The sequence below is a fragment of the Haliotis rufescens genome, unplaced genomic scaffold, assembly GCF_023055435.1.
Source record: "Haliotis rufescens isolate VD_foot unplaced genomic scaffold, xgHalRufe1.0.p SCAF_2, whole genome shotgun sequence".
In the NCBI taxonomy this organism is placed as follows: domain Eukaryota; kingdom Metazoa; phylum Mollusca; class Gastropoda; order Lepetellida; family Haliotidae; genus Haliotis; species Haliotis rufescens.
Window position 1 is genome coordinate 5,972,051 of NW_025963890.1, and position 18,470 is coordinate 5,990,520.

Genomic DNA, 18,470 nt, shown 5'->3' on the forward strand with positions numbered 1-18,470 from the left:
CTTGTTGTGTGTGAACATCTCGTAGTGTGTGAACATCTCGTAGTGTGTGAACATCTTGTGGTGTGTGAACATTTCATAGTGTATGAACATCTTGTAGTGTTTGAGAATATTGTAGTGTGTGAACATCTTGTAGTGTGTGAGAATATTGTAGTGTGAACATCTTTTAGTGTGTGAGCATGTTGAAGTGTGTGAACATCTCGTAGTGTGTGAACACATTGTAGTGTGTGAGCATCGTGTAGTGTGTGAACACATTGTAGTGTGTGAGGTCTTTTTAGTGTGTGAGCATCTTGTAGTGTGTGAACATCTTGTAGTGTGTGGACATCTTGTAGTGTATGAGTATGTTGTAGTGTGTGCGTATCTTGTAGTGTCTGAATATTTTGTAGTGTGTGAACATCTTGTAGTGTGTGGACATCTTGTAGTGTGTGAGGATCTTGTGTGTGAACATCTCATAGTGTGTGGACATTTTGTAGTGTGTGAACATCTTGTGTGTAAAGATCTTGTATGTAAACATCTTGTGTGTGAGCATCTTGTAGTTTGTGAACATCTTGTAGAGTGTGAACATCTTGTAGTGTGTAATGATCTTGTAGTGTATGAACATCTTGTAGTGTTTCAGGATCTTGTACTGTGTGAACATCTTGTAGTGTTTCAGGATCTTGTACTGTGTGAACATCTTGTAGTGTTTCAGGATCTTGTAGTGTGTGAACATCTTGTGGTGTGTGAACATTTTGTAGTGTGTGAACATCTTGTAGTGTTTAAAGATCTTGTAGTGTGTGAACATCTTGAAGTGTGTAAGGATCTTGTGTGTGAACATCTCATAGTGTGTGGACATCTCATAGTGTGTGAACATCTTGAAGTGTGTAAGGATCTCGTAGTGTGTGAACAGCTTGTGTGCGAACATCTTGTAGTGTGTGAACATCTTGTGGTGTGTGAACATTTTGTAGTGTGTGAACATCTTGTAGTGTGTAAAGATCTTGTACTGTGAACATCTTGTAGTGTGTGAACATCTTTAGGTGTGTGAACATTTTGTAATGTGTGAACATCTTGTAGTATGTAAAGATCTTGTAGTATGTGAACATCTTGTAGTGTGTGAACATCTTGTGGTGTGTGAACGTTTTGTAGTGTGTGGACATCTTGTAGTGTGTAAGGATCTCGTAGTGTGTAAACACCCTGTAGTGTGTAAGGATCTTGTAATGTGTGAACATCTTGTGTTGTGTGAACATCTTGTAGTGTGTGAGCATCTTTTAGTGTGTAAGGATCTTGCAGTGTGTGAACGTCTTGTAGTGTGTAAGGATCTTGTAGTGTGTGAACATCTTGAAGTGTGTGAACATCTTGTGTATGAACATATTGTGTGTGACCATCTTGTAGCGTGTGAACATCTTGTAGTGTATGAACATTTTGTAGTGTCTGAACATCTTGTAGTGTGTAAGGATCTTGTAGTGTGTGAACATCTTTTAGTGTGTAAGGATCTTGCAGTGTGTGAACGTCTTGTAGTGTGTAAGGATCTTGTAGTGTGTGGACATCTTGAAGTGTGTGAACATCTTATGTGTGAACATCTTGTGTGTGAACATCTTGTAGTGATTGAACATTTTGTAGTGCGAACATCTTGTTGTGTCTGAGGATCTTGTAGTGTGTGAACATGTTGTGTGTAGACATCTTGTAGTGTGTGAGGATCTTGTCGTGTGTGAACATCTCGTAGTGTGTGAGGATCTTGTAGTGAGTGAACATCTTGTAGTGTGTGAACATCTTGTAGTGTTTAAGGATCTTGTAGTGTGTGAACATCTTTTAGTGTGTAAGGCTCTTGCAGTGTGTGAACATCTTGTAGTGTGTGAGCATCTAGTAGTGTGTAAGCATCTTGTAATTTGTGAACATCTTGTAGTGTGAACATCTTGTAGTGTGTGAACATCTTGAAGTGTGTAAATTCTTGTAGTGTGTAATGATCTTGTAGTGTATGAACATCTTGTAGTGTTTCAGGATCTTGTACTGTGTGAACATCTTGTAGTGTTTCAGGATCTTGTAGTGTGTGAACATCTTTTGTGTGAACATCTTGAAGTGTTTGAACATCTTATGTGTGAACTTCTTATGTATGAACATATTGTGTGTGACCATCTTGTAGCGTGTGAACATTTTTAAGTGTGTGAACATCTTGTAGTGTGTAATGATCTTGTCGTGTGTGACCATCGTGTAGCGTGTGAACATTTTGTAGTGTGTAAGGATCTTGTAGGGTGTAAACATCCTGTAGTGTGTAAGGATCTTGTGGTGTGTGAACATCTTGTAGTGTGTGAACACCTTGTATTGTGTGAACATCTTTTAGTGTGTAAGGATCTTGCAATGTGTGAACATCTTGTAGTGTGTAAGGATATTGTAGTGAGTGAACATCTTGTAGTGTGTAAACATCTTGTAGTGTGTGACCATCTTGTAGTGTGTAAAGATCTTGTAGTGTGTGAACATCATGTGCATGAACATCTTGTGTGTGACCATCTTGAAGTGTGTGAACATCTTGTAGTGTGTGAACATTTTGTAGTGTGAACATCTTGTAGTGTGTGAGGATCGTGTAGTGTGTGAACATGTAGTGTGTGAGGATCTTGTAGTGTGTGAACATCTGGTAGTGTGTGAGTGTACACTAACTTTTCCACTGTCATGTACCGTGAGTGTCCAGTAAGGGTGAAACGATACACCGATGCATCGCGATACTTGACCCACGATACGATAAACGTAGGCCCATTTATTGATACGCCCCGATACGGAACGCAAATCTCAAGTACAGCGTTTCCTCGCTATTGTGCCTTTCAATAAACCGCTAACCTGGTTATAGCGCGCGGAAACGCATGGCTCCCAAAAACGTACTTACATTTTTAATAAGCTCAGGTTTTACACCGACATAACGTTTTCGCAATCGAAATACATGTAGCACGGGAAGTCCCTAGGGTGACTGGTCAAATTGTTCCATGTGTAAAAATATCCTGCAACAGCAATCACCAGTACCAATATGCTACACTTGTGGTTCTTATAATTTGAAATATATATATAGTAAAAGCTGCAACTAAGGTAACACGATATTGGAAAATATTATTCCTGATAAAACAATAATTTCAGATACAATTTCTTCGACCATTGCATCAAAATTCTTTGACGTTGTATCACTGGTGGAGCACATTAATTATTTTCTGGTGTTTGAACTTTGAATTGTTTTTAAGGAAAGTTAGAGAAAGTTTCACTTTGAAGCTGAACAACTTCAGTAGCCTTGTTATTATAAAATAATTTTGACTGTTCCAAAATCATGAAAGGTTCAATCTTGACATGCTTTAAGTCTTGTTTTTTTATCATTGCGTATCGAGATACGTATCGTATCGTGACCAGAATATCGAGATGCGTATCGTATCGTGACCTTCCTGTATCGTTGCAGCCCTAGTGTCCAGTCTTTTGCATGATGTAAAGTCAATCACTGACCCTTTGAGAAGTCAGCATGTGAGGGTAGCTGAGAACTAAATCTAATTAGCAAACGGAATTACTTGTAAAACATTATCCGTATTTCTATTGTTTGTTTCCGGGGTTTGATAACATTGCTGCTGACATGTTGTCGGCAATGACGCTGTTGAGGTCAGTCATAAAAAATCAAAAAATCTAAAAATGTAGTCGAGAATGTTAAAACATGTCGATCCTACTGCATAGCATGGGTAAGGACTATTTGCTTATCACATGAATGGCACGATATTTTGACAACTTGCCAAAAGGCAAGCGTCGACACCACGACATGTCCTATTATCATAGTTGAAATAACCGGATGTTTATCTTTGCCTCAGACCTGCTCATCATCTGCTGTAGCGTTCTTGGGGGACTCCTGGTCCTCACCGTCCTGCTGTGTCTTGTCTGTATCTGTGCTGTCAAAAACAGGTAAGACCAGACCAAATAGCGGTCTTCTTAAACAGGATATAAATAAACAAATGAATAAATAAATGTGAAAGTTAGGAAAGATTCATACAAATATTTGTTCCAAAGGATCATTCAAAGCCTTGCTTAAAAATTGTTTTTTGTTTAATATTTTACACAATCGGGTGTGTGTGTGTGTGTGTGTGGGGGGGGGGGGGGCCATTTCTGGTGTCCCCCGTCGTGATATAGCTGGAATATTGCTAAAAGCGGCATAAAATCAAACTCACCCACTTACACAATCAGGGGCAGATCTGTTAACATGAATAAAAAAAATATCTTTCCTAAAAATAGTTAACATGCGGGGGCCTGAAATAGAATAGAATCTCGGTTATATTGGATTAGATACGAAGCAGTGGAATAGCCCAGTGGTGAAAGCGTTCGCTCCTCACGCCGAAGACCGGGTTCTGGTCCCCACATGTGAGGAATGTGTGGATGCCATTATGTGTCTACCGCCTTTAAGTTGGTTGGTTGGTTTGTTGTTTAACGCCGCACTCAGCAATATTCCAGCTATATGACGGCGGTTCCGTCTTTAAGTAAAAAAATGCATTCTATACTATTACTTGTGTACATCTAACGAATTCTCTGAAATACTCTTGTATATGAAATCGAAATACCTTACTTTACAATCCACTTCTGAAACAAACATCGACACATAAAAAAACACACAAATAAATACAATTTGTAATTATTCCACCAAAGTATTTTAATTCAATAGTAACTATTTACAGCATCGAACTAGTAGGGGTACGGGTAAGGTTGTGTTCAGATTTTTAAAACATAATTTTGATCAAGAAAACGCTCAAGCAACTTGGTCAATATAAAAAAAGAGGCGCCCGAGAATATATTTAGCATCTCGATCCTTATGTTTCGTGTCTAAATTTCACAACTTTGTCAAACGATTCTTGCTAAAAGGCTTTCAAAACGTTTTTATGTAAACATGTGGCGGACATTTTCCCATGGTTTTATTTCTGGCGAACAATTAACTTGCCTTTGGATGTGTTTGTGACGAGTGGACCCAGTTGGGCACGATACCCTCATGATACCCGGTATCTATTTGATTGTAATTCATGAACACATGCTTATAATATAGTTTCTTATGATTATGGAAATGGTTTTGTCGCTTTTGTTAGGATAACTATCATCGGCCTTGTTTAATATTTCGCTCACAAAATCTTTTGGAATCTCTAGAAAATCCAGCCGATCCAGCACTGTTGGAGTGGGGAGTTTAGACACCAGTGTGGTTAAGCTACCCCGGGTGTGGATGGATGGGACACGCCCATATGAACTACCCCCTAGGGACACGAGGAGATGGAGCTATGTGTCGGAACCTATACGCTACGTAGATGAATATGTAAGTGTATCTTAGTAACCACACATATATACTTAAAGATAGTCATCGAGTCATACTAAAAGGCTGGAGGATCTAAACTTACACGTGGCCTCAATACGTCACAGTGGAATTCTCTTCCTGCACAGTAGCAGTACAGCACGTTGTCTAAATCTCACAAACAACAATATTCGAGTATTTTTGGCATACACCCAAGTCTTTTTTTCATGAAATGGCTGTTCGATGTCTACCTTTAACGATGTGGATGTGATACATTCCAGAGTGGCCTAAGGTGCAACGTAGTGTTGCGAGCTGACAGGAAACAGTGGCGGGGGCTCAATCCCTGATTCGCTGATGTGATCCCTGATATGAACATGTGCCATTGGTTTGACAGCAGTACAATACCCTGGTGGGAAACTTTTCTGACATGTGTCAACTTGGCTGAAAAATAATCATTCCTAAATTTCTATGCGTAGTTGGGATTGGAATTAGGTTTAAGAGAGGGGGTAGGGGGGTGTATGTTTATTTATGAAGCATGCAATAGTAAACTACTGACCTAGTGGCCTGACGCTTCGTCTCTGAAACTATTAACTGCCGGTCATATGAAACAAACAACGATTCGATGGAGATGTATTTGATGACGGTTTAGATTGTGTTTTGGGCCTTAAGTTGACAGTGTTTCGGGCCTTAAGTTGACAGTGTTTCGGGCCTTAAGTTGACAGTGTTTCGGGCCTTAAGTTGACAGTGTTTCGGCGACCGTTTTCAGCCTAGTAACGTTTCGATATACATGTAGTTTGTAACTTTTTAGTCAAGTACAATTTTCAAGCGTATTCTTTCTTTTGACTGGCAGTTTATAACTTTGATGAAAACTACACTTGAACTGAAAAGGATCCCCAGTGATATGGAAATTTCAGAAAATCGAGACTTGCTTCATTTAGGGCTATAGCATTACAGTAAGGGCTGAGCAGAAGGGAAAATAACATGGTTCAGGGAGTGTCAAACAGGTCTTGTGCCCACATACTCATGGACTCTCAGCCGGGCACCTTAATATAGTGATGCAGAGCGGTTGAATAGCCCTGTGGTTAAGGCGTTTGATCGTCACGTCGATGTCCCGAGTTCGATTACCAGCATGAGTTCTATGACTGAAGCCAATTTCTGGTGATGTGGCTGGACAACTGAAAAAGAAAGCGGCGTAAAACCTTCCTCACTCACTAACAATGTATGGAGATATAATTCATGTTTACATCACGAGTTACTTCTGGTCTCTACACGGCTCTGATCTCCACATATCCTCCCCCTGTATACCCCTGATGTTGATGATGTTGTCGTTGTTGCTGCAGATGATGGATGACTACGTTCATGCCGAGACGCTGCCGCTCCCGCGGTCACACGACGCCAAGAAAAGATTCTACCCTGCATACGGGGTAAATATACAACAGAGTATCCATTTGACCGACCTTGTGGTCCCACTTCTGATTCTCGCACTCACTCATTCCTCCATCCTTCTCTCTCTCTCTCACACAGTTCCTCACTCACTGGACCCCGTCCGTCATTCACTTCTCTTCTCTATCGAATCCCCTTCGACTAAATCTACTACACAATCAATCACCTTCCTCACTCAGTTATTACCCCAACATCAACACACTCATACAACCCCCTATCTCCTTGCTGACCGCCTCCGTGGTCTAGTGGTAGAGCGTCCGCCTGGAGAGCGGAAGGTCCAGGGTTCGATCCCCGGCCGCGTCATACCAAAAGACGTTAAAAGATGGTACTTGTTGTTACCCTGTCTGGCGCTCGGCATTAAGGGGCTAAAACAAGGACTGGTCGGCTCGGAGTCAGTATACTGTGTCTGAGTGGGGTATTCATGTTAAACTGCGGCATGGTTTCTCAGTGGCCATCACTATAAATCGCCATCAGTCCGGACTAGTACAAGCAGCCACACACACACACACACGTGCATGCACGTCGCTATATAAGTGCAATAATCTTGGACGCGACGTTAAACCCAATTTCACCTCACCTCACCTCTCCTTGCTGCGCTATTACCCCAACTCACTCATTCAATCGATCACTCACTCCCTTACTCCCTCACTAACTAAGCCCCTTAAACGTCATCCTCACTCACTCGATCTCTATCGCCCCCACTTTACCCCCCAGGAACGCACTCACACAACCCCCTCCCACGTATTCCACCCACTTCCTGAGTTACTTTAACACTTCACTCCCACCCTATCACATTGCTGACACCAGCTGTTTCTTTCTTATTTTCTCTCGTTGTTTGTTTGTTTGTTTGTTTGTTTGTTTGTTGTTTAACGCCGCGCTCAGCAATATTCCAGCTGTATGTCGACGGTCTGTAAATAATCGAATCTTAGCCTGACAATCCAGTGATTAACCTCATAAGCATCGATCTACGCAAAAGGAATACGATGACATGCGTTAACTAAATCAGAGCCTGGCGACCCCATCCCGTCAGTAGCCTTTAGCCGCCTCCGTGGTCTTGTGGTAGAGCGTCCGCCCGGAGAGCGGAAGGTCCGGGGTTCGATCACCGGCCGCGTCATACCAAAAGACGTTAAAAGATGGTACTTGTTGTTACACTGTCTGGCGCTCGGCATTAAGGGGCTAAATCAAGGACTGGTCTGCTCGGAGTCAGTATACTGTGTCTGAGTGGGGTATTCATGTTAAACTGCGGCATGGTATCTCAGTGAGCTAGCACTATAAATCGGCATCAGTCCAGACTAGTACAAGCAGACACACACACACACACACACATCGCTATATAAGTGCAATAATCTTGGACGCGACGTTAAACCCAATTTCACCTCACCTCACCTAGTAGCCTTTAACAACCATGTGTCGCTGAAGATAAATTCTAACCCAGACCTTCACGAGGGAGATTTCATATTATATCGTAATCTTATCGTTCTTGCCTTTGTACTTGGTTTTCGTTTATTCAACAAATTATTTCATTTCAGAACCAGGCCTACAGTAGCTCAACATTAAACATCCGTCCAGCCTCCAGACATTAAGCGCTGATCACAGGAACTCACCAATTCCATGTTTGCAGTTTGAATGAAAGATAGTGCAGTGTTGCTGTCTGGACCGCAAACTAAAAATCCTAAAATCACTTTCTTACAGTGCGAGAGAAAATTTGACAAATATGAGTAATCTTCTTTCCCAGAAGACGTGGTTAAACACTTCTTTTCAAATGATTGACCGGTCATTAGCAGGACTCTACCAACACTGAACCTCTCTTGTTCCTTCCGCATTAACGTACAGCAAGTCTGAAAATGAAAAAAGAATTCCTGTCTCAAAGAAGCTGACGGTCAACAGGCATCAGTGGAAGGGAGATAACTCTTGAAAGACGATCTCTCAGTTTGCCCGTTATATTCTGAACAAGAGAACGTGCTCAGTGTACTACTTTATTTGTGTTCCTCAAAGAGAACATGAAGAAATAACAATTACTGACATGCCAGTACGTATTCAGACATTTATTGTGACGCAGTTGTGGAAATGTTTCAAGAAGTTGTTCTCCACATGGCCATGGTTTCTGATACAACCAGCTCTTAAAACTAGTTCATACTTGAAAACGTGGTCGAATAACACTACAAACATTACTTGATTGGCTCTTAACTCTATTATATCATTTAGGTAAATGTATACCAATGGGGTTGTTTATTTGAATATTGATATGTGAATAGGAACTTTGTCAAAGAAATCGGGGAGTTTATTGTATCTTTGAACGTCATGTATTGAAGTGAAGGTAGGGCAATTTTTACCTGTTCAAGTAATGTGACACTCTGATAGTCGTACAATTTCCCATTTTGATTGATTATATTTGTAAACCAATCAGAAACATTTATACACCACCTCTAACCCAATCGCGCGTAATGATGTATTGAAATGTGACCCCCTTTACTTACTTACTTACTTACTTTGGAGATTTAACGTGCGCTTTCCGACTGATGCGTATTTCGCACACGGGACCCCCTTTATGACAAGGCTCCTTTTTACAGTCTGTTAAGTTATCTAACAATTGATGTAACGAAGTCAGTGATTGGTCAAAGCAACTTTTTGAAACACGTCCATTGTACTTCACTGCTACTTAGCATATATCAATATACCGTGCAGAATGGTTGTATACGATAGACACAATGGCGATATAAAATAATAATTCCTATTTATACGTTTAAAGCTTTGTACATACATCTTTACCTTATGATCGCAGCATTTGTATAGGGTCTGTGGACATGTGTATAGGGTCTGTGGACATGTGTATAGGGTCTGTGGACATGTGTGTAGGGCCAGACGGTGTTCAACATTGTGTTTGTATTTCAATACATCTGCTGTTTGTAAGATACCCTTGTACATAGAACGCATACTTCATATACAGTTTCAATGTCATCCAGATTTGTATTTTTATATCCTGTGTATTGTTAAAGTAGAATCATAGTAAAATCATTATTGTGTACGGTCAGTAATGATCACAAACTATATCAATCGTCTAAATTTAAACAATGTCATACGATCCTCTTCATGGGTTAATGGCCTGAATTCACATTATTGCCTCAATGTATCCTTTGAAGATTCTTTATCTCTCGGTACTTTTATGATCCGTTACCTAAAATACAAGTGAAATAAATAAATAGTAATAACTATTGTTGGCCACAACATGTTATTTATCCGTTCTTCTCATCTTCTTGGAAACAAGTCGCTATATGGCTGAAATAATGACGATGTGACGTTAAATATTAACTCACTCACTCTTGGAAACATTGCTACTGATCAACTGGGCCTAATAAAGGTGAGAATATTGAATTGGGCCTTGAAAAAAACCCTGAGGTTAGAAAGATAGAAAACAATATATAAAAAATATCGACTTTGTCATCTAATTGCTATTCAATCAGTTGACGGGGATGAGCTATGAAAATGTGTCTTGACAAAAATCCTTGAAAGCAAGAAATGATAAAGAAGTATGGGAAAGAACAATTTTTATAAATTGTTGTGGTCTAATGTAGTTTTCTTTTGACTCCAGATGCTGAAGAATTGTTCTGGCAAGCATTGATTCACTAACCGTTGCTATAATACCTATATATGCCTATGCCTGAATATTGCCTTGTTTTGAAATATGTTTGTACATATCTGATACACATGTTCTTTAGACAATTACTTTATATAATATACACTACCTTTGTGTAGTGATGGTAAACGTGGAAAATAAACACTTGAAGGAAAGAATAGTTGGCTCAGCCTCAGTCCTTTACACATCTTAGAGTGAGTGAGTGAGTATGGTTTTACGCCGCTTTTAGCAATATTCCAGCAATATCACGGCGGGGGACACCAGAAATGGGCTTCACACATTGTACCCATGTCGGGAATCGAACCCGGGTCTTCGGCGTGACGATTTAACGCTTTAACCACTAGGCTACCCGGCCGCCCCTACACATCTTAGAACAAATATAGGTTTTGCTAAACATCTTATGTCATTTTTACACCGTGCTGGGGAATAAAGAAAAACATCGGCATCACTGGACATTTAATACACAAATAAACAATGAGCTGAGTTTCCAGCCAAGGCATACATGAGATGAAACGAGTCCCAGCTCAACATCCGGGCAATTCCCACGAGTGGAACATCCTGCTCGCGATCGTCCAACACAAGCAGTCGGAAAACCAGTCGACCCGAGTATCTACATTATATACAGGTACACAGGTTAACACGTAGGCATAAATCTTAAAACTGTTTATTTAATGACTTTGGATTAAGACGGATATCGGATAGGGACTATAAGCACATAACAATTAGGAGGCGCCCCATCGACTGAGACCGCCTCCGTGTCTTGCACTGATTCTTCACAAGGCAATAATATGCACACTTAAGTACAATCTAAGCATCGCCAAGTTAGAAGGTGTCAAAGTTCATTCTATACTAGTTATTGTTTCTTGCAGGGTGGGGGGCACGGGTGGCCCAGTCGTCTAGGGCGCCGCGATTCGCTGTGCAGAGTTGCGTCCCTTTGGCACACCAGAAACCTTTGATTGTGGGTTCGAATCCCGGTTTGCCCCGATTATGTTTCTAGGTTTGTCAGCACCATACCCGTGCTCGTGGGTTTCACCGAAGTGGTAAACGTCTGAGACCTGCACCACTTCGGGTTTTCCTCCCACATTAAGCTGACACGCCGTGATATAACTGGAATACTGTTAAAAGCGGCGTTAAACCCAACTCACTTACTCACTCACTCTTGTAAGGTATTGCCAGTGTGCTTTTAACATCTGAGTGTACTTGTTCTAATGTAATATGTCAACGCTCTGTGGGCCGCTGTCTGCATTGGAAATCTGTATAGGCTGAAGTACTGGGGAAAAAAACAACTTGGATAGAAAGTTGGTCAGACGTTGGTTGTCTGGAACAAAAGATGAATTATTTTATTGACCGGGTTCAGTGTGCTTGTAAACAATGCGCACACAACCAATGCGCTTGTAAACATAAAACGTCAATAAGCAGTCTCGATTATCTACTCTTGCATACTCTTTTCGCGAGCACCTGTGAAGTGAAATGGGATGTAACGTCGTGTCCACGATTATTGCACTTATATAGCGACGTGTGTGTGTGTGTGTGTGTGTGTGTGTGTGTGTGTGTGTGTGTGTCTGGACTAATACCGATTTTATAGTGCTACCCTACTGAAATACCATGCCGCAGTTTAACATCAATACCCGAATCCGTGCCGACCAGTCCTTTTTTTAGCCCATTAATGCCGAGCGCCAGACAGGGTAACAAGGGGTACCATCTTTTAACGTATTTTGGTATGACGCGGCCGGGGATCGAAACTCGGAACTTAGGCTCTCCGGGCGGAGGGCTCTACCACTAGACCACGGAGGCGGTTCTCTCATGAGAGATGCCTACTGAATTGGTTACGTACTTTGTAGTGAGTCGTCGATCGTACATAATCATATCATTTATTTTATCAACATTTTCCTTCCTGGTGGCAGTTGAAGGTTCTCCTGATCTTAGATCATCTTCGAGGCTCTTTCTTTCCATCTTCACCTCTTAACAGTGGAAAGGGAATTAACAAAATTCGTTGCAGTTGCAGGCATTGGTGGCTAATGGAGAAACTTGAGCACAGCGTGGTAGCCACATTTGTCCATTTCCATGAACAGAAAATAGGTAGTCATATTGATGCCTGCAGAAATATGTTGCCTGGCCGTGTATTTGGTTCCAATACAGCCTGTAAGCATGGACACTTAAGTACTGACGTAAAGCATGTAAACTGGTCAGGGTGTAACACGCATCCTTCGCAGTAGGGCTCGGAACCTTCCAGTCACCCCTCGTATTATACAGACTGCAAGAAGGGGGTAGAGGGAATTATACATGAATAATAAAACAAAAAACACACAGGGCAGAAAAAATATGTTTAATTATTCAATAAGTGTTTCTGTGGTTAGCTAATTATAACCCCATAACTAGGCCACGCCCACTGTGGGGCAACTATTTCCTGATACTGATTGATGGCTGTTAATAAAATAGGCAGGGCTTTGTGTTGCATTATTGACGTCAGCGACGTCCATCTTGTTGTCTTCAGTTGTTTAAGTGTTAATGATTTGGCAGTCTGCGAAGTTATTTATGTTGACGTATTTATAATAATAATAATTTGGGGGCGTTTATGGAGTTATAAAAGATGGTTTCGCGATAAACGGCAAAGAGCAATGAAGAACGTAACGTGGTTTGTTTCACGATGAAACATTGTTCTACCATTACGTCATTTGTGGAGATTCGAATATGCGCTCGAAATAAAATCGACGTGAGGATTGTGAGAATATGCGGGAAATACCAAACTTAACCCACCTGTTCATAAAATGGACTTGTCCGTCATTGCCGACGGATTCTATTCAGGGAGTCATCATTATTAAAATTAGGGTAACTATTATTGAAGCTTGCACATTTATCAACATCCTTAAAGAGGCTGTACATAATGACGATATCTCATAAGAAATTAACGACTCGTGGTTGGTGTTTATCGTACAATAAAACACCGCAGGGAGAATAAACCACTTGGGTCTGCGGCCCTCATTGTTTATTCTCCCTGCAGTGTTACATTGTACGATAAACACCAACCACGAGTCGTTAATTTCTTATAAGATATCGTCATTATGTACAGCCTCTTTAAGGATGTTGATAAAATGTGCAAGCTTCAATAATAGTTACCCTAATTTTAATAATGATGACTCCCTGAATAGAATTCCCACTCTTCGTTTATTTCTCAAATAAAAGTAAAAGCTGCCTTGCACAATTGGCACCAACACCGTATGCATACCGGTTGTATACGTGTGTACCTCCATAAACGCAAAACATGTTGAAGTCAATACTTAAATACCGGGTACAATACACTACCAGTGGTAACATATTTTAAAACATAAACTGTTATAAACAAACAGAATAACAACAGTGTGTACTCCCATGTACCATAACGTTTAGAATTCCACAAATCTTCATAATGACCAGGAATGATTTGTTGTTCTAATTGGAGCCTCTTGTACGAATATAGGTCTCGTCATTTCAGGTGTGGTGGTGTTTGTTGTTTAACGCCGCACTCAGCAATGTTCCAGCTACATGACGGTGGTCTGTAAATAATCGAGTCTGGACCAGACAGTACAGTGATTGACATCATGAGCATCGACCCACGCAATTGGGATAGGATGACATGCATTAACCAAGTCAGTGAGCCTGTCCACCCGATCCCGTTAGACGCCTCTTACGACAAGCATAGTCGCCATTTCGTGATCAAACAAATGTCAACTTCATTGGTCCACTAGATTCTGGACCCGTGAAGATCCGGGGTGGAATAGATCTTCAGAAACCCATGCTTGCCGTAAAAGGCGACTATGTTTGTTAAACAACAAACAAACAAACTAGTTTCTGAGAAGACGACAACGGATAATCAGGCCATAACATAAAAATGCTTGACCTTTGGTCAGATGAACGGAACTTCATTAACAAATTAGCTTGTAGAGCGTAACCTCATTCCACGACAAGCAATAGTTGATGTCTTCATCAGATGGATGGAAACACATGTAATATAGCAATAGAAAGAGTACATGCAAAAACGCCAACGCCAAAATAGCAATGAAGCCCCCAACATGGAACCATTCCGCAACATTGGTGGGATACAAAAACCAAACCGTCAACATTGCAACATTTTCAACATAAAATAGAATGTAAAATAGTAAACACCTAAACCTTGAATGGCCTTTTTTCGGGTTCAAGAAACAAAATATCATAGCGAAGCCACATATGACGTCAAAAACTTTATCAAGTCGTGGATTCTTTTCGTAGAACTTGACCTCCTGGCACATGAGCCAGGCAGAAATTAAGAACCAGTGGACCCCGACAGGGACTAACACACTCGCTTGGAAGGAAGACGCGAACAGAGATATGCATAGAACGCGCGTCCCCAACTCACATGCCCGCCATATCAAATAGAAAGGGATGGATCTAAACGTCATTGGCTTGAAACCATCTCGAGCTCTGGAAAACCTGATAGCTCGGTGATAAAGCATCAGACTCATTGTCGGCGATATCCAGGAGGAGAGCAGTCCTATAACACGTCCTGATACTGCAAGAAATAGAGGAGAGCGTCATCTACTATCCTGCCTATATACCTAGCCCCCAACCAGGGAACCATATGACCCACTGAGCATCCCACGTAATCTACATACCTTATGTAATATGCCATCTAAGCACCCAACAATGTCTTCTATATACCTTACGATCATGTCTGTCAATTTTCACCACATCAGAATACCCAATACTTGTGACTTGCAAAATAAAGATTTAAATTTTGATGCAATGATTCATCATAGCCATTGAAACTTCCCTCCCATATATTGAGTGAGTGAGTGGATTATGTGTAACGCCGCTTTGAATAGTAGTTGAGTTATGTCACGGCGCGCCACCTTCATGTGGGAGGAATCCCGAAAGTGATTGATTCACGTTAATTTCATTCAATGATTATTATGTTAAAGGAAGGTTTTTGGTCAGTGATTCTTGTAAAAATACATGACAAAGAAAAACGTAAGTGAATTACACTCCATGCTTACATCCCACCACATCCTCCTCCGGCTTCAGCGTGATCCACACATACAGCTGCCAGGTGAGTTGTGGAGACGATTCCAGGAAACTCTCAAACAGCTGCAGGAGACACACATTCACATCTTGGCACATCACCCGCCAATAGTAGACCTTCTTCTTCGGGCCCTTTGTCTCCATGAACTTGCGACCACTCTTTAAATACTCGTAAATCCTGAAACAGTGGAAGTGAATTGTGTTTGATGATTAAACTAAGTTATGTTCATTGTGGTCATGGATATTACAATAAATATATCTGGTGGGTGGAGGCCCTAACAAGCACTTGCTACACACAGAATTCCATCGCACTAGGTATAAAAATGGACTTAAAACTATATGTTTTTATTATTTCAAATGTGGCCCGGTGATCTAAGGCGCCGCGTTTCGCAGTGCAGATTTGCGCGTTTTATAAACCAATGAATTCGTGGGCTCGAATCAGTTTCATTCTGAATATTTCTACATGTGTCAGGACCATAACCCTGCTAGTGGGCTTCGCCAAAGAGGTAAATGTCTAGATCTGCGTCACATAGTACTCCCCCCTGAAATACTGTTTAAAGAGACGTTAAAGAAAACTGACTCACTCAAGCCTGTTTGTTTACAGTCACTAGAAGTGAAGTGGTAAATGGCCAAGACCTGCATTATTTCCACCTTCCTCGTTTTTGAAAAAGAATACGAATATTTCAGTAACCGATGTGAAATAATGTGTAAATGATGATGATGATGATGATGATGATGATGATGATGATGATGATGATGACGACGACGACGATGATGATCTAAAATGAATGACCATCTGCACATTATTATGACCATTGTTGAAACCTCTGTACACATTGTGGCACAGCTTCACGTTGATGTTTTTTGTACCAACATGTATCTTTAAAGACTGTTATTTACGCACACCGAAAACGTCTAAGTTCCCTAACAGTCACCCTTTCCTTTGGGTGGGAGAGCAGCCTATTTGTTCAACCGTTCGCTTGTCACGTTGTAGTCCTGGGTTTGATTCTCCAAGTGTGAAACATATTCCCCGCACCCCTCAGGATATATTGCTGGAATATTGCTAAATTAGTCGAAAAAAATACAGTCACTCACACTTTCCTAACTTGGGGGCTTAAGATTTCGTTACATACATTCCCGTGTTTGGCCAGGAACACGCATTACAAACATCAAGCAATGCTGGAGATGTGTAGTGACAATTTAACACTGCATAGGACTCGAAAAGGGAACCAACAAGGCAGACTTACAGTATCAGTAGTTTTGGAGATGGATGAACAGACGGACAAAGGACACTCTTTGGTTCAAGTCTCATACCATTTAACAGATAATCTGAGAACCAATCATCTAACAATAATATTTACATACCTGAATACCATTCCAAATTGTAGAAGTGTCACGATGACCCTTATCGGCCACAAATAAGCTGGTGTTAGCAACTCTTTCACTTTTCCAAGCATACTTGGGTCTTCATCCCGTTTTGCTTCATCCAGTGCCTTCTGTTCTTTGTCGTAGTCCACAGCATACCAGATGAGCCCCAGCACACATATCACCAGTGATGGCACAACAATCAGAACCAGCGTCACAGACCCATACAGTAGCTCCCCTCCTATGAAATACATCACAGCCATCTGAATGTCAGATCCAACATCGAAAACATAGAATAAAATCCCAATAAATCCGAACACAGCGCCCACCTTTCCAAATTCGGACGCGAATTTTTCCTCCTTGGTTGGCTCTGCTGCCATTCTTCCTATTGGAGGCGCAACGTAACTCATGCCTATGTCCACAGTATCATCAGCTGTTTCTTTTGATTCAGGCCCAAATAGATAAGTATAGGGCGTTACAGCCTTATTCCGGCTTGACAAAGGTATATTTGACATGACCATAGGGTCTTCGCTTCTATCCGGTGCTTCCATGACGCTCGGAAGTGACACTCAGACCCACTCGGTTTATTCCCTTATCCGTTCCGATTACGAATTTCCGTGTTAACGAATAAAGGACACTTTGTAAGCAGGCAGCTTTCGTCTTGGAGGTGGGGTTCTGTATAACCGGGGTCCCGACTGGCGAGTTTTTGCTGAATCGCTTCGACACTTTTGACGTAACTGCAACCTTCTGTTTATGAACCCAGTGGCTCAAGTTAGCCGAATCCTGAGGAGAAGGTAGCATGTGAAGGTAATATAGGAAGCCTTGGAAGACAGGAAACGCTGTGAATCAGACAACAGCTAGCTAGGTGTTGAATCGTGTTGCAGGGTGGCAAACGTAACCCTAACCCGTCATTCTCTCTGCCGGTTCATTTGTGGTGTGTGTGTTACGCGCTGAAAGAAGTAACAAAAGAATACCTGAAGTAGCTATATCTCAACCCACAACAACGTCAGTTTATACGGCCTTCCCGGGACGGTCACACGTTGTGATATTGCGACCTGCACTGCAGTAAAGACCCGCCAACGGATGAATAACTTACACCAACGCAGCACTGCATGATGCGGTATATTTCTGTGTAACGGCGATATTAGCCAGTGAACAGGCGTTGCGTCGGCAGTGTCTGGGTTTAGCCGGGGTTATCATATTCCTAAAGACACCACGTGGGAACCTCGGGTCAGAACAGCTACCCAGCTATTTATGGTTGCCGAGAGGGGACATCGCTTTCTCGCTTTCTCGCTTTCTCGCTCTATCGCTTTCTCGCGGTACAGCAATATTCCCTCTTGGCCACGATATGGGTCGCATGCGTCATGTGTTTCTATACGATAAAAAGTATATACGTAAAACAACATTAATGAATTGTCCTCAGTGTGTGTGTGTGAGAGGGGGGTGGGGTGGGGGGGTGGGGGTGGGGGGTGTGGGGGGGTCGGGGGGCTGATGTGTGTGTGTGGGGGGGGGGGGCTGAGATTTTTCCAAGTCGCATTTCCAATTATACTTATGGACGGAGAATGTTGAAATTTTCTCACTATCTACTTAAAAATAATTTAACAGTACAGACATAGGTGCTTTTATAACAATCCACGTATTTCTGCGTAAAAAAGAATTTGATTGATTTAAGGCCCTATTTAGCTATTGGATCCCCCGCCCCCAGGCCAAGGTATCGAAACAAATAGCAAATAACACCGC

General features: G+C 41.5%; 2 protein-coding genes across 4 annotated transcripts in view; one reads left to right on the forward strand and one right to left on the reverse strand.

Annotated features, from left to right (window-relative positions):
* The window catches only part of LOC124147935, a 44,995-nt gene extending 34,506 nt beyond the window's left edge, over window positions 1–10,489 (forward strand). For all 3 annotated transcript variants that reach the window (XM_046518787.2, XM_048399538.1, XM_046518788.2), the window contains exons 8-11: window positions 3,801–3,891; window positions 5,116–5,278; window positions 6,595–6,678; window positions 8,227–10,489. In XM_046518787.2, coding sequence (XP_046374743.1) covers window positions 3,801–3,891; window positions 5,116–5,278; window positions 6,595–6,678; window positions 8,227–8,280 — 392 coding nt within the window. In that variant the 3' untranslated portion in view covers window positions 8,281–10,489. The remainder of the gene's footprint in view (window positions 1–3,800; window positions 3,892–5,115; window positions 5,279–6,594; window positions 6,679–8,226) is intronic.
* A 2,944-nt stretch (window positions 10,490–13,433) lies between these two features.
* Window positions 13,434–17,822, reverse strand: LOC124147936 (XK-related protein 6-like). The gene is made up of 3 exons (XM_046518789.2): window positions 16,731–17,822; window positions 15,341–15,543; window positions 13,434–14,856 (listed from the first exon to the last, which is right to left on the reverse strand). Exons 1-3 carry the CDS (start codon window positions 17,279–17,281, stop codon window positions 14,234–14,236), a joined length of 1,377 nt encoding a protein of 458 aa, XP_046374745.2. The 5' UTR covers window positions 17,282–17,822; the 3' UTR covers window positions 13,434–14,233.
* Window positions 17,823–18,470: the final 648 nt, after the last annotated feature.

What these genes read in the sequence shown, in the direction of transcription:
- LOC124147936 (XM_046518789.2), bottom strand. Translation starts at nt 17,281, where the DNA reads ATGGAAGCACCGGATAGAAGCGAAGACCCTATGGTCATGTCAAATATA. An exon ending in CAATTTGGAATGGTATTCAG is followed by an intron (nt 15,544 to 16,730) that starts GTATGTAAATAT and finishes CCACTGTTTCAG; the next exon opens with GATTTACGAGTATTTAAAGA. An exon ending in GGAGGAGGATGTGGTGGGAT is followed by an intron (nt 14,857 to 15,340) that starts GTAAGCATGGAG and finishes TATTTCTTGCAG; the next exon opens with TATCAGGACGTGTTATAGGA.